Source organism: Carassius auratus, unplaced genomic scaffold (genome assembly GCF_003368295.1).
Source record: "Carassius auratus strain Wakin unplaced genomic scaffold, ASM336829v1 scaf_tig00026889, whole genome shotgun sequence".
Taxonomy (NCBI): domain Eukaryota; kingdom Metazoa; phylum Chordata; class Actinopteri; order Cypriniformes; family Cyprinidae; genus Carassius; species Carassius auratus.
Genome location: NW_020525554.1, coordinates 82624 through 100000, shown reverse-complemented (window position 1 = coordinate 100000; position 17377 = coordinate 82624). Strand labels below are relative to the sequence as shown.

The following is a 17377-nucleotide window of genomic DNA, read 5'->3' as shown; positions in this document are numbered from 1 at the left end:
AAACTTAAAACACAATTGTAAATTACTATAAAGAATGGCATTGGTTTTATTTTTAGTGATAAAAAGTTTTTTTTTTTTTTTTTAATTAGCATATTTTTGTGTTTTGCTTTGGTACAGAAATTGGTACCGAGAACCGTGGATTTTCACTGGTATCGGTACAGAATACTGAAATTTTGGTACCGTGACAACACTAGTAGAAAGTACTTATCAAAGTAATAGAAATAATACAATTTTATTTAAGGAATATCACATAATTGTTCTTCCATTCATTTTAACAGTAAACATCTGTTGTTCAGCATTTTTTGCCATACAAAAAAAAAAGAAATTTAAATTAAATAATTAAAAAAAATGAAATAAAATTTAAATTTTAAAAGGTTAAATTCAATTATTTTATACTTTCATTTAATGGGCATTGTTTTGGTAATAGGTAGATAGATAACTGCATCTTGTTCGCAAACCACCTGCAATTCCTAGCAACTGTGGTAGCAGTTATTTAGTTTTACAACCAAGCATATCGAAAGATGCAATGTAATCAAGTGCACATTGAACATTTTTAAGAGCCAGTCCATGTCAGAGTGGATAAGTGATGCTGTACAGTCCTAGTAAAGTAAAGAGTTCTTGTTCCTATTAAAGTGTGCCTGTAGCTCAATTGGTAGAGCATTGCGCTTATCAAGTGCAAGGTTGGGGGTTCGATTCCCCAGGAACACATCATAGGTGAAAAATTGATAGCCTGAATGCACTGTAAGTCGCTTTGGATAAAAGTGTCTGCTAAATGCATAAAATTGAAATGGAAAATAGTAAAGTATGGCAGATTGCAATTATCTGCTGCATCACTGCATGTAATGCCCAAAATTGTTGCAAGCACAAAGCCAAATGTATTCAGACCACTTCCCAAATTCATTTGTGTAAAAGTGTAAAAACACCCTCTGTAAGTTTGGATAAGAAAGTGTGCTAACGAAGCAATAATGAGTTACATACATATATATGCAAAATAGCCTGAAAAGAGTTGGCCTAAAAACTGCTGAGAGCTCCGGCACTAACTCCGGAAATGTTTGGTTTGTCAGCCGATAAAAAAGATTACATGCTAGGCTGGAAGTCTGTGATCCTCAGGCAGTCTCCTCGACTGGAACAATGGGAGAGCGTCACAGCTCACAGACAATTCGAAACAATTTCCCAATCTCCATGTTAAACAAGAGCTGATGAGCTATTTTCATCTACATTATACATTAGACTGTTCATCTGCATGATTGATGCATTTTTATGTGCATATATCAGAAAGAGTGAGCACATGGTCTCAGTGCAAATGATTAAATACATTAGAGGATTTGAAATGAAGGGTTTTCAGCAGGGATTGGCTGAGTTTTCAAATGTAGGTCTACTGACATTATGGAAAGTCTGTTGAACACAATAGTTGGTATAGTTTGAACCCCACAAAGGGAATTATCACTACTGTGGGCACTGATGAAGACACATACTGTATCTCCATTGTGAAAAAGTAGTTAACTTTAGCATACAATTAAAAAGAGCACTTACTAATAAAACAATACACTTTAAAATAATAGACTTCTGAGAACATGCGAGTTGATGTTATACATTTGTGAGAGAAAAAATGCATAAAAAACTAAATCAGTGGAGTTTAAAGTATCATTCGGTGGCTATTTTTGGAATAAAATCTATACAAATACTAAATTTTTGTGATATCAACTTTAAGTTTGGAACTAGAGGTCTTCACGGGTCCAAAAATTATTGCCCGAACCCGACAGAGCGCCGTAATGTACTACACCGAACCGACCCGGACCCGTCTATTATTTCAAAAGCTGGACCCGGACCCGTGTAGATCCGAGAAATGCCTACCCGGACCCGACCCGGACCCGTATATTACTTGAAATCTGGACCCGAACCCGCCGGGAAGACACAGACCCGACTGGACCCGACGTTGACATATTTCACCTTAAATTGCTATTACAAGTCAATAAACCTGTTGCGAAGAATACAGCTTTTTGTCTTACCTAATTTAAAGAGCCGTGGTCTCTCTTCCTTGTACCTGACTGCCTGTGATGCATTACAATCCTCCGTCAAGAAAGTTATTCATGTTATTCCTCTCGTTATTCCAAGTCCAAGCTGAATCCACTCATTATTTCAGCTTCAAAAGTCCACTTGATGTCACTGTGACGGATGACAAATGCTACTGTGCACATGTACATTCTGACTTGAGTTAATTCGCATAATAACTTACACTGTTTGCCTTTTGAACTATAATAACGATCGCTCGTTCAATGCCATGGCCGCTGACATTATTTATTTACTATCATCTGATCTCTGTCTCTGCTCTCTGCTCAGCATCGAGTCTGAATCTGAACCACTAAAACTTTAAGATTAAACGGTTCATTTATAATATTATAAAAATGGGAGAAAATGTAAAACGCGGTTTGGCGGTCGAAGTGTCCCTCACTGCTTGCCATAGAAACATGACTGCACATGCGTGCTAGCTTTATCAACCTAAAATGCCTTAACGCAATTTGAGCGTAATAGAAAACATTCATGTGACAGTTCACCTCAGATTGTGTTGCTGATTTGAAATATATTAAACATGAGTGTGTCAAGTCTGCAAGCATTACCGTGTGTGCACTTGTATTAACTCGAGTCTGCGAGCGAGAGAGAGAGAGATCACTGTTTTTGGCTCACTCTTTTCTTTTCCTAATTTTACAAGTTGCAAGTTACAAAAAACACAAGCAGTCTTTGATAACGGCCGGATGTTCTCCGAGTCCGATGACTCCGATCGGCGATCGCACGGGTATTACACGCAATGTTAAACAGACCCGGGACCCGAGGTAATAGATTTGGACCCGACCCGGACCCGGCTGATGATTTAAAATATAGACCCGAACCCGTACGGGTCCCGGGTCGGGTCTGGGGTCGACGGGTCTCGGGTGCACTGTGAAGACCTCTATTTGGAACATAAAATAACTTTGAATGACTTCTGAGAACATGTGAGATTAATGTAATTTTTTGGACACGTTAAGTGCAATTAAATGAAAACGTGTGTTTAAATGTATGCAATTAGTTAAACATCAGAGTGCTTTTCTGACCCACTTCAGTAGGAATTAATACATATTCTTATGTAATTTTATAACTATATTGTCTTGAAAAATGTTTTAATGTTTAGACTACTGTTGGTAAATTAAAATATATTAATGTCATGTATATAAATGTATTTTTTTTATTCCATGTAATGTTGAAGTTGCAATTTACTACATTCAAAAATAAAATATTAACATCCTAAAGGTAAGATTATAATCAAGTATATAACGTGCTTTAGTATGCTAGTCAACACATCAAAATGAGTCTACTTTAAAACATGTCAAAGGTTTATTAAAACAATGATTTAAGATGTACTTTAACATCAAACATTTAATTTTACATTTCTTACAAAGTGCCATGGACTCGCTTAGAGTACACTAAAGTGGTCTTTTATTTCTTTAACATTTTATTATTAGCAAGTTCAGTTATTAAACTATTTCAGCACTCAGTTTCAGTATTAAACTATACTTTAACCTGTTAGCTGTCACACTTCATTTATTGCCATTTTTCCCGTCACATATTTTAGTAATCATCCTAAATTATATATCACTTGAAAGCTTAAACACTCAAAATCCATCTAATGAAAACTACTTTGAAATCAGACATTGCAAACCATGGAAACAGTACCTTAAATAATTTCTGCAGGTTCCTCTCCCTAGTGGGTGCTGTCAAGTGTCATATTACATTTTTTTTTTTATTAAACTTTTTCTAATTCTAATACTTATTGTTGAAAAGGTTTGAGTCTCAATTTTCCATATTCTGTAACTATTTTGTGAGGGAAGTAATATTGTGACAAATGATTATACATTTTTGACAGGAAAATGCGATTTAAATAAATAAGTAAATCAATGGTGTTTGGGTGTCATCCGGTGGCTATTTTTGGAATAATGCCAAAACAAAATCTAACCGTAATCTGTTTTTTTTATAAATAAATAAACATATAAACTTTCAATTTGGAACATAATTTAGACATATGGCATTGATTTTATAACAAATTTAGATTCCAAAATATTTAGTAAAACATTTACTTTTTTTTTTTTTAATTACATATTTTAGTACAGTACATTTTCTGTACAGTAAACTTGAACTTGTAGAATTGAACACTGTTTTTTTTTTTATGATTTCACTTCAACAATAATCTGCTGGTCTTCAAAAGAGACTAACATTAGGTTCAAAGCATTCATGAATCACCAAGTGCATTTTCACATGAATGTTCACATTCAATATTATTAAGCACACTTCTTTTATTTGAGAGATTAATGTGGTGTCAATAATTCCAGAAAAAAAAGAAAGAAACAACTGTTGATGGTTTTTTATGTCACTTACGTTGACGAGAATGCGCTTTAAATTGAATCAGGTTTTTACTAATCCGGTTAGCGTATTTGACGTCACTTCATGTTTCCTTCAAACGCTGAAACCCAACACAGAGTGTGAAAGTTTCTATAAAACTCATTAACATTTAAAAAGACAAGCCTTCTTTAGATCATAATTGGTCTGTTGCAAGCATTCCAGCACACTATATGTTTGGCTCTGCGATTTGAAGCGGTATATGCAAGAAATTGGATTAGCACTCGGTTAATTATCCTCACAAACATAAAAGGCAATAGATTCCCAAAAGAAAGCATATTCCACAAAAGCATCAAGATGTGTCATCAAGCCTTCAAACTACAATTCAAAACAGCGCTTTATCAGAAAAACAAACAACGTCCCTCAAGTCTGGAAATGTCAGAATGTCGACTGGGTGACGGCCTCTGTAATTGGCAGGCTCAAAGCGGGGTTGTGATCTAGTGCGCTTCCCCACCGCTCTTTCTGGCAATGGCTGACCTGCTTGGTAATTTCACTGACGTTTATTTACATACTGGATTAAGTCTGTCAGAACTAAGCCTGTGAGCATGAGAGACATGTAACCAGGAGGTGAATGTTTATCTGGTGTCACAGCTTCGAAAGCCTCTCCTTTACTTTCACTGGCACTGACAGGGCAACTTTAATAACAACTGAGAAGAGCACAGGTGTGTATGAGTGTGTGTCTACGGATGTCTCAAGTCCAATGGGGAAAAAGGGCACTGGGCGATGTGACAAGGAGACGTGAGGTTTTAAGAAGATATTTTGTCAAAGCAGACATGAGGTAGAGATACAGCAAGGTGTCTAAGGTTCAAACAGAAATGTTAAGCACAGACGTGAACCAAAGGGAGTTTCTAAATGTGAGCTCTCTCTCTCTTCGTGACTGACAGAATTTAGAGCGTAAAAATACATTTGACTGTGAGAGGAAAAACTTCCTCATAATTCAGTCTTGGAATGGCTATAAAGTCACTTCCAAAAGTAAGAGTAACACAATAAATTTAGCTGAACTGTGATATATTTAACTATGTTTGTGCTATTGAGATTTATGCACAAGTGTACTGCAGAACAAAATGACCAATGATTGCCTAAATGTGTGTATGTATGTATTTATAATAAATATAATATTAATTCATAAAATCCTCTCTATCTCTAAAAATATAAAAATACAAGAATGTGTGTGTGCATATATATGTGTGTGTGTGTGTGTGTGTGTGTGTGTGCAGAAATAATTAATAGAGGTCGACCGATGTATTGGTTTTGCCGATTAATCGGCACCGATAGTTGATTGCTGGAACAATCGGTTATCGGCAAAAATCCATGCCGATAGTTTTCCGGGTGGCGTTCATTGCTGGAGCGGCTGAGAAGGGTCTATTTTCATTATACAGTGTGAGAGCGGCCTCTAGTGGCTGAAATCACTGACAGCGTATGCTGTTTGTTTAGAAATGTGATGCTGCATGCTGAACAGAGCAAGAAACTTCAGACCCTGATTTAAATACAGCTGACAGAAAATCCTGCAACTACACAGAGCGCCATTCACATAGTTTTCAGTTAAATTACATTATATTCCCCCCAAATTGTTATTAATGTACATAATGAATTGTATATAGAGCATTTTCATTGAAACGTTTGTCTTTCTGTGGCTCTAATAAAGTCTGTATGCTTCATTTATAGAGCTATATTATAGATCGCTCTTTCCGTTTGCTCAACACTGAACTTCAAACTTATCTATGCCTCATTGTTGATTCTTGAAGTAAACTTGTGTGCGTTTGGTGAATAAATATACTGTTTTAGACTACTGCTGGAGTTGAACGTTCTCCTAGAGTTCTCCTAGACTCAGCGCTGCTCTTTTATTTTGATTAGATAATCATTAAGTGTTCAAGAATAGAAGCAGTTAAAGTGTGAGAGTACATTGTAATGGTATAATTGTAGGGCCCTGTGATTTCCGTGACGTGGAAAATGTGGACGGAATCCAGTCATAAAAACAGATTCACAGTTTAACACTGAATTGGTCAAATTTTGAATCAATCAATCAAAAGTGGTCATTGCACCTAAATCAGATCGCGATAGGGACTAGTATCTGTAACTATTAAGCCACAAAAATCGATTTAAATATGAATCCTAGCTGTTTTGCATGACTCTAATGAATAGCGCAGAAGCGAGGTTTCATTTATACTGAAGCGCGTGTGACGCTCGCAGTGATTTCAGCTTCTGTCGTCTCTCTAAATGAGGTAGTGAACACATGAGGAACATCTCCAGAACTGCTCTGAGAGAGCTTCCATGAGCATCTGACCATTTGATTTGAGTAAAATTAACGTCATATCACATACACTTAACTGTAAAGGTATTCATGGCAACCCGTCAAAATAAAAGTCCAGTCTATTTTTCAGCAGAATGTGCGTACATAGCCTATTACTTCTTCTACTACTAAAATGAAACAAACATATTTTTTAAGGAATAATCACAAAAAACATTTCTTCCATGTTTTCATTCTAATAGTAAATCCCATTTGTTTGCCAAAAAATGTTTGCTTAATTTTCAGTAATTAAAAGATCAATGAAATTAATGTTTCATGCCCGGATTTGATAACAAGAAAACAACACTGAATTTTTGAGGGGGAAAAAAATCATAAGGCTTCTTCAGGAACATAATGAATAAATTACGTTTTTTTTTTTTTATTCAAATAATTAGACATGCTAAAACACAAAATTTGGTAACAATAAAAAAAAATATGGTGAGAAAAAATAAAACATTTCATAGGGCCTTAAACATGTAATTTCTGTTAAACTTTTATTATCAAATCAAATATCTGTTAAAATGCATAATGCAATTTGCCTTATGCAGTGGCTCAGTGGTTCATCTAGGTTGTCTACAAACCGGAAGGTTGGTGGTTCAATCCCCGGCTCCACCTGACCAATTGTCGAGGTGTCCTTGAGCAAGACACCTAACCCCAGCTGCTCCCGACGAGCTGGATGGCGCCTTGTATGGCAGACACCGCCGTCGGTGTGTGAATGTGTGTGTGAATGGGTGAATGTGAGGCAAATTGTAAAGCGCTTTGGATGGCCATGTGGTCTGTTGAAAGCGCTATATAAATGCAGTCCATTTACCATTTACCATTTATACATAATATGAACATACCCAACTTAAGTACAAGTACATGTACATGTATTAAAACAAATATATGCAGAGGGCACAAACAGCCTGGTGACGTTTCACTTTACAGCATGATTAAACATTGTTTAAATCCATTACATTTTAATATTTGGCCACTTGCAGAAAGGTTTATTTTGAAATCCCAATGTACAATGTGTTCCTGTAGCTCAAGTGATAGAACATTGCGTTAGCAAGCAAACAAGCGCAAGGTTGGGGGTTCGATTCCCCAGAAACACATGATAGGTAAAAATTGTTAGCCTGAATGACTGTACGTCGCTTTGGATATAAGCATCTGCTAAATGCATGAATTTAATGTAATTTAATTTACAATAAATGGCATATTTAGACATAGGTTGATGTATTCTCCTGTGAGTTTAGCCCCTTTTACGCATACAGTCTGGTAAAGTTACCATTAAGAGATCATGTGTGAACAGGAAATTTTAAAAAATCCCGATAAATATGCTCTTGCAATCATATTGTTCTTATGGAGATGACATAATTACTCTGAGTTGTTTACAAAGCTCCGCTGCTTTATAATTAGCTTTTCTATGTAAATACGTGCTAGATGGACATCTTTGACCATTGCGCCTCGCAGCTTTTTGTTGCGCTTCTCCATTCATCAGGTCTGCAACTCTGCAATTGGATACTATTTTGCGCTATTATGTGCGTCTCGTGTTTATAAGAGTAAAACATTTTGATTGGCTAGTAATGTTAGTTTGGTTGAGAGTGAAAGCTGCTCCTCTCATATCATTGGTAGGCAAACTCATGGACACGAAAGTGATAAATCAACAAGATTTTTATTATTATTTTTTTAAATATAGGATTATATTTCTGCAGCCAAATACTGCACGCTGGAAATCCATCACGGTGCTAAAGAACTTTAAGCCCTGAACTATATTAATGATGCATAGTTTACATAGGCAAGCAGATGAGGTCAGAATATGAACACAATCCGCTTAATGGTTCAGTGTTTTCCTTATAAATATGTGCATTTATGTAAATTTGACAATATGTCAGGTGCTCTGGCTCCCTGTAAACACTGGACTATGGTGGCTGGTGTCTCTATTTTCATGTTCTATACCACAGAATCGCCAATAACTAGAGCACTTTCATCAGTTTTCTCGGTGGGTGCGTCATTGAGTGGGGAGAACCTGTTTAATGTTTTGATCGAATGGAAGAGTAGTGTTTTGACCCGTGACTATGTCACCACAGATAATATGAGAAATATGGTGGGAATTAAGTTATATTCTATCAATTTAAAATAAATCTATAATCTATTGATTTATTTATTGACTATTTATCTGTATTTTGCTAAACCTGTCAATGGTGAAAAGATGAATTATAAAAAATAAATGAATGAATGAAAAAATGAATAATAAAAAATAAAAATAAAAAATTATTTTCAAATTTGCACAAGCACAGAATCATTCTGACTAACATCAACAGCAACATAATATGGCACATATTTACATATTGGCAAAAAGTATATATAAAAGAATAATGTAAACTCTTACTGTCTCTTTCTTGGGCCGTGAGGTCTGGGAGACGGAGGACATGTCGTCTTGGCAACAGCAGTGTCTGAAATGGCCAAGTCGCCCAATAGGGCACCACCACCAACCAGTGCTCGTTTTCCACTACCACACGCTCCTGTGTGAGCAGAGACCAAGCAGTTCATCAAGTACAAACAATATATCATGCTAGTTATTAAAATTTCCAAAGGCCAAGGATAATGTTTGACCTCAGCTATTCTGAATGCTATTGAACAACACTTTCTAAACATGAGACTCTGAAAGCTGTGCAAATGTAGCTTTAAAGTCAAACACCTACTCCATCAAGTATACAAACATGAATACTTAGCATATTCAAGTGCACACTCAAGTGCATTTTAAATGCTTTTTTACAAATGAAAGCAAAGATACACGTTTAAAACTAAATGATGATTATTAAATGATGCCAGAAATCTCAATTTTTCAATCTCAATATAATACTATATATTATTCTAAATTCACAAATACTCAGTTCTTCAGAATGACAGACATACAGAATCGTCTTCTCTGTGCCTGCAAGCTTTGCACAGTTCAATTTTGGCTCATTTGTCAATGCAAATGTATTCAGACTTTGCCAGATTAGTCGGATGGACTCTGTGGACTGTAATTTTCAGCTCATTCTACAGCAGGATTCAAGGACTCTGGCTTGGCCATTGCTGAATACAAACTTTCTTTTGTTCAAGTCATTTTTTGAAGTTGTATTGTGTTCACACATGTGTACACACACATCTCTGGCAAACTGAATCGGGTTTTCCTGGAGGATCTGCCAGTATCCAACTATATTCATGTTGCACTTGATGACTTCAATTTTGTACATTTGTAATAGTAAGGGAAATTTAAAAAGCATAGACAAAAGCCAAATTGGAATTCAAAGCCAAAAAGCTAATTTATTTACAAAAAAAAAAAAAAAGCATCATTCAGAATAGAACTCTGGACCACTTTTTAAAATAAAGTAATGCCCATTTTTTTATTGTAACATTACCATGGACATTAGTTGACCATTAAATTTGGTTTCGGCTATAGCCATCGCTTTGCTTTCAGGTCACACAGTTCAAATAAAGAGTCATCAAGACCACAAAATGTCCTTCAAAACGTTTTCAGTTTCATTAAATGACTTCTAAACTCTAGACATGACTCAGTGCTGGCCTTAAAAGCTGTTTCTTCTGAACACTCATGAGAAGGGCTGAAGATATTGTTGATGTCTGGACACTTTCTCTAATTTCACCCAAAGAGCTCTGAAAGGCTGTCATTGTTATAGCTGACTCTCGCTCATGTCTTTGCAATCGCTCCACTTCTGGTAGCTCAATTTGGCACGACAGCTGAACGCAGAAGTGTCTGCTTTGTGCATATTTCTTACAATGGGCTTTCTAATGTTTTGGAAATAAGGTTAACACCTTTGCCAAATGTTTAATAACTTTCTCCAGGTTTTTCCTCCAATAAACTTCATTGTGACAGCAGGGCATTTGTGAAACCTCATGTAAATTAAAAAGCTGTACCATCAGAACCACCAAAAACTCCTCTTCTATTGCGTAATGGTTATGAGAAAGACTAACCAAAATACAGCTGCAAGCAGCGAAGTATGCATTAAGCATTCTAATTAAGAATAATATGTTGCATGCGCTCACCTACTTTCTTGAAATTGAGTTTTAATTTTGGAGATATTGGCTTCTGCATGCACTTGACCACATCATGTTTTTTTTTTTTGGAATATCATACAATCTTTTTATATATATATATATATATATATATATATATATATATATATATATATATATATATATATATATATATATATATAAAGATTGTATGATATTCCTAAAAAAATATAAAACTATTATTATTATGAAAAGTACATATATATATGTTTTGTTTCTGAAAAACTACCATTAAATACACATTGAAACTCAAAGATCAAACTGACAAAATAAAAGCTCGGTTTAGCTTGAAAAAATTATGACAGAAATATATTACCATTATGTTGTCGAAATGTACTTCTCAGATTAATAGTATTGATATTTTTCATTTTTAAGGAATATCTTACAAGCAAGATATTTTTCATCCATGTGTTCGTTTATACAGTTCTGTTATACAGCATCTTATTTGGCAAAAAAATAAAAACGCAATGTTTAGTTGTAATCAAATGAAAATATAACTGTTCATTTACGTTTGAAAGATTGATTTGAATGTTTCGTGAAGTTTTATCAAATCACTTATTAGATACCATTTTTGATGATACATCTGTATTAAATTGAGAAGAAAAATAATTATTTATTTGGAAAAAATAAAATTGATTTCACGGGGCTCTGAATTAAAAGGCAGCTACTATTCTGAACTAACAAGTTATATTTAAATTAATTCACAAGGTCTAACAAATATGTGGAAAGCATTACATTCTCCATTGATGGTGAATGAATATTGTGTTAAATACTGATATCATATGATATGGGGAAAAAATGCTGAAATAATATGTTTGGCATATCGCCCATCCCTACATTATAAACACTTTCTAAATCAATTCTGCACTATATTTTCTTCATACACATGCCAATGAACCAAACGACCCATACCAAAATTGTTGTGTACTGTTACTCCTCTACTTAGAAGTGGAACTTAAATGATTAAATTCCTTAAAACTGAAATCCTTATTCTACCCTTGAATGAGTTTGTGCCCCACATGGACCTCCAGTCAAAAATGTCTAGAAACAAAGCATTTGCATTGCAGTTTGTCAGTTGCATCTATTAGGCCCTGCATTTTTTAAAAAGCATGGAGATATTCCCTCCGGCGCTGCCCCGAGTCCCAACCACAGCATTAAAAACTCAAGTCATGGAGAAGAAAATGGACTTTCATGAGGCTGAGGGCCAAGCGAAGAATTTAACCCTCATAAAATGTGACCGATGTATGATTAAAATGACCTGAGTAAATCCCAGTGAAGATGAGGAAGCTGTAAGATCCCAAGGACGGGATTGGATGGCCGATTTGGAACATGACATGTAGTGATGGATTACAAAACGGCTGGAGTTGACGTGTGGCAGCTACAGTGCGGCGAGCGCTGATGAGGAGGTGGCGTTTGACAAAGCGCAGCTCTGTTTGGCAGTGAGTGATGGGGACTGATTAGAGCCTCGCTTTCACAATGATCTTCACGCACTCTGACTGCAGGGGGAGAGGGGAAGAAAGCAGGCCTTCAGCACCAACATGAGATAGCGAGAGGGAGGGAAAGAGATACGGAGAGAAACAGCTGCGACAGGCCGTCTGGGCAAGCTGTCAGAGAGAGCCACAGAGACGGATTGATAGACTCGGAATGGCAGGTTTTTTCTTTCTTTTTTTATATCTCTGGTTTATGATTTTTTCAATGTGAAAGTCACTTCTGCAAGTACAAATAACTCTCAAAGATGGTAAAACTTTAAAGTTATGGTTCACATTTTCAAAAAGCACCATTGATATATTAATAATTTAAGTCTTACGGTGACTTTCAAACGTGCTTTATAGGTTTTTTTTTTCCAAAACAATGGATATATAAAAATGTCTATGATAAATAAAAAGACAAATTTGACAAAGAATCTAGTTTAAAAGGCAAGTTTTAATTTTGTATTAATGGTTTGATATGGTCAACTAGTTGACTAAAAATATCAGTCAAGTGTAATTTAATCATTATTTTATTATTATATAGGATTATATAAAAAATTTAACTTATTAAATGTGTGACGTATATTTGATAAACCCTTTTATTAAACAAAATAATTGTTATTTATTTATTTATCCCCCCAACTTAATCACTTGATTCATATGCTGAATCAATTTATTTTGTATTTTTTTTTTTTATGAGAGTTTTTTGTTCACTGTGATTTGCGGACCATTGTATCAACTTGGCCCACAAAAACATAAATCTTAATTTAAAAAACACAATTAAACATGCTTATCATAAAATAAGTCACTCTTTGTGTGCATTTAATAATGAATACATTTTTAAATAAATTAATAAAGAGAACATAAAAAGAAAGAGTTTTACAGTCATCTTTCGTCCCTGGTCTCAGAAGCCGTGAACTTCATTTCTCAACAACTGAACGGAATTACCATTTCAATTATTCAGCGTATGCCAGTGCCACTGTTCTTCAGTGCTTTGAGTTTTGAGGCTAATACATGTCAAATTATTCATGAAAATCTTATAGCACTGAGATGTTTTCCCTTAACTAACCTAAACTTAGAGCAACTGCTGTCCGCTTTTGGTACAAGATGTTCTTACATGCACCATGACAATAATCTGGGAGCAATCTCTCCACAATGCCTCGCTGTTTGCTGCACTGCTGACAAAAACTGCACGTAAGAATTTGGCATATGTATCATTGCTCATGCCATGATACATTTCCACAAATATTTACAGGAATGTCAACTATGAGCACAAGTATCATGTTTTTTATCAAGACAAAAATAAGTGAAAACTTGCTCCAGATCACTGGGAAACAGAATGAAGATGAGTCAAGAAGCTCAGATCAGAGCGAGTCACATGAGAGAGACGCCGCTCGAGTGATTAAACATTTAACAGAAGCCGCTCTGTTACACGATGTGACTACACAAGCGACGATTATTAAATCGCCAATTAGGCCCCATTTACAAGTACATTATTTAACTATTTCCTGAGCGAGAACATTAGCAGTTTCACAGAAACGACTCTTATGAGGGGTTTAGCAGCAGGACGGCAGAAGTCTGGTTTGAATCTTCTGAATATCCTTCCGTGGGGGTTTTTATAAGTCGATAGGATGAGTCGTTATCTTTTATCCAAACGCACTTCCATCATCAGATGATATTTTTTTACATTCCACTTGCAGATTCAGCATGAACTCAGAGAGCTCTCAGATCTCACATTTTAGTCGCCACAGTTTCACAATATTTGAAGCGGGGCACATGGAGTGAAAACTAAGATGGATGAACATTTTAATTTATTTTTAATGTGGATAATCTTTTAATGGTGTGCATATTATAAATACAGGGAAAAATTTTGAAAAACTTCTTAATAATGATATATTACTTACATTACATAACTACATTCACTTTGCCATTAACTAAATTCATGTAATATTTTTTTAACAAAGAAAACCTTATGTAAAGAAATCCAATGGAACTATTATGCATATTTAATATTTTATGAAATATATATATATATATATATATATAGTGGGGATCGAAAGTTTGGGCACCCCTTGCAGAATCTGTGAAAATATGAGTAATTTTCAAAAAATAAGAGAGATCATACTAAATGCATGTTATTTTTTATTTAGTACTGTCCTGAGTAAGATATTGTACATAAAAGATATTAACATTTAGTCCACAAGACAAAAGAATTGCTGAAATTATTAAAATAACCCCACTCAAAAGTTTGGGAACCCTTGGTTCTTAGTACTGTGTTCTGTTCCCTGATGATCCTCGACTGTCTTTCTGTTTTGTGATGGTTGTGCATGAGTCCCTTGTTTGTTCTGAACAGTTAAACTGAGCAGCGTTCTTCAGAAAAATCTTTAAGCTCCTGCAGATTCTTCAGTTTTCCAGCATCTTTACATATTTGAACCCTTTCCAGCAGTGACTTTATGATTTTGAGATACACCTTATCACACTGAGGACATTTGAGGGACTCAAACACAACTATTTAAAAAGATTCAAACATTCACTGATGCTCCAGGAGGAAACAAGATGCATTAAGAGCTGGGGGGTGAAAACATTTGGAATTTGAAGATCAAGGTAAATTGTACTTAATTTGTGTACCGGGAAACATACAAGTATCTTCTGTTGCTTACGAAGGGCAGAACTAAATGGAAAACAATTATATTTCAATAAAATAAGAAAAATTTGGCCATCTTCATCGTGTTCAAAAGTTTTCACCCCCCAGCTCTTAATGCATCTTGTTTCCTTCTGGAGCATCAATGAATGTTTGAATCTTTTTAAATAGCTGTGTTTGAGTCCCTCAAATGTCCTCAGTGTGATAAGATGCATCTCAAAATCATAAAGTCACTGCTGGAAAGGGTTCAAATATGCAAAGATGCTGGAAAACTGAAGAATCTGCAGGACCTTAAAGATTTTTCTGAAGAACGCTGCTCAGTTTAACTGTTCAGAACAAACAAGGGACTCATGCACAACCATCACAAAACAGAAAGACAGTCGAGGATCATCAGGTAACAGAACACAGTATTAAGAACCAAGGGTTCCCAAACTTTTGAGTGGGGTTATTTTAATATTTTCAGCAATTCTTTTGTCTTGTGGACTAAATGTTAATATCTTTTATGTACAATATCTTACTCAGGACAGTACTAAATAAAAATAACATGCATTTAGTATGATCTCTCTTATTTTTTGAAAATTACTCATATTTTCCACAGATTCTGCAAGGGGTGCCCAAACTTTCGATCCCCACTGTATATATATATATATATATATATATATATATATATATATATATATATATATATAATAATATGCATTCATGTTATATATATAATATGCATATGAAAGAATATATTTTGTCATATATTTGTATTTGCATTAAAATGTGAAATTATGTTATAATATACTTATAATTAATATTATTATAGAATATATATATATATATATATATATATATATATATATATATATATATATATATATATATATATATATATATATATATATATATATAGTGTGTGTGTGCAGTTGAAATAACAATTCAAAATAGTTATATCTAAGTGTCCAATGTTTTAAACATCTCTCCGACTGTTAAACTCTCGTGACATAATCTGAACCCCAGCTATGAAATACTACGATGAAAGACATCAACGTTCAAGAAATGAGCTTGTGTTTTTATAAAGACGCCAGATGACACTTGGTGTCATGTGTTGGTCTGGAAAACAGAGAGGCCTTTCTTCTGGGAGAGAGGTGGCCGAGGAAGGAGCAGCAGGATGGATGGAGGTGTTTAGAGAAGAGATGCCAATGAGGGCTGAGATAAGGAGAATTCCACTGTCTATGAGACATGACTGTACAAACACACACAATCTCTGCTTAACCTTTCACATATGGGTGTCCTTTATGTGTGTGTTTGCTTACCTTTCCACTGTTTCACACCACTACTTCTCAAATATAGGCTTAAATATACCCCAGTTTTCACTTGATGGATGAAAAACTGTGAAAAATTGAAGGGGAAACACATTAAGGTTGAAAGTATAGTGTGAGCAAACACACACACAAATACAGTTAATCTACAAAATCTAAATAACTACTGCATTAGATTGCATATGCACTTTATCAAATGTACAAAACTCATGCATAAAACAATAGGCACTCGTGTATATCTAAGCCAGTAATGACAGCGAATACATCAACACGTCCCAGAACATGAAGTGAAACTAAACTTGACAGCCTTATCACCAGCGGTGAGAAATTCACCCCCATACCCTCAGGGAGTCAAAGTACCTGCTGAAAAGACTATAAGACATATCAGTGATTCTTCTGGATTCCTGCTCTCATCTTTTAATCTCTTTCATAAGGTGCCGGAGCCTTAGAGGACCCTCACGAGGAACACACACTTCCACAGTCACAAAGACTCTCCACAGAACTGTGAAGGTCATGTGATGTACAGACAGATGAACTTTACATTTGTTATGTTCACTGTCCTGATGTCAACACTTTAACCTTTACTTCAAATCAGGCTTTTGTACTTTTTAGGTATATTTTTTGCTGAATAATACTATATATGGAGCTATATATATGACCACCTGGCTCTTGTAAACAGACTTTTAACTGCTCCATTTTTCTGGTTTAGATCAAGTCCAGTAAAAGGGATAGTTCACCCAAAAATTAAACTTCTGTCATTAATTAGCTATTAACTAACTGTTCCAAACCTGTAAGACCTTTGTTCATCTTTGGAACACAAATTAAGATATTTTTGATGAAATCTGAGAGCCTTCTGACCATCCATAGACAGGAATGTAACTGAAACATTCAAGGCCCAGAAAGGTAGTAAGGATATTGATAAAATAGATCATATGTGTAGTCCACATTTTCATTGGATTTCATTTAAAAATATCTTAAGTTGTATTCTGAAGATGAACGAAGGTCTTACAGGTTTGGAACAACATGAGAGTGAGTAATTAATGACAGAATTTTCATTTACAAAACTTCTCTAAAATTCATAGCAAAAAAATAGTCCATTGTATTTTTCCAATGGTGTGGGGATGCTTGAAGCACAGTTCATGCACACTGACAAAAAATTTGGTGTAAAAACAATTTTCACTAAGAA

At 35.0% G+C, this 17377-nt stretch overlaps 1 protein-coding gene across 1 annotated transcript in view; it reads right to left on the bottom strand.

Annotated features, from left to right (window-relative positions):
- LOC113078861 (galactose-1-phosphate uridylyltransferase-like) overlaps window positions 1-17377 on the bottom strand; it is a 72361-nt gene that overhangs the window by 1878 nt on the left and 53106 nt on the right. The window contains exon 8 of the mRNA XM_026251168.1: window positions 9087-9219. Coding sequence (XP_026106953.1) covers window positions 9087-9219 — 133 coding nt within the window. The remainder of the gene's footprint in view (window positions 1-9086; window positions 9220-17377) is intronic.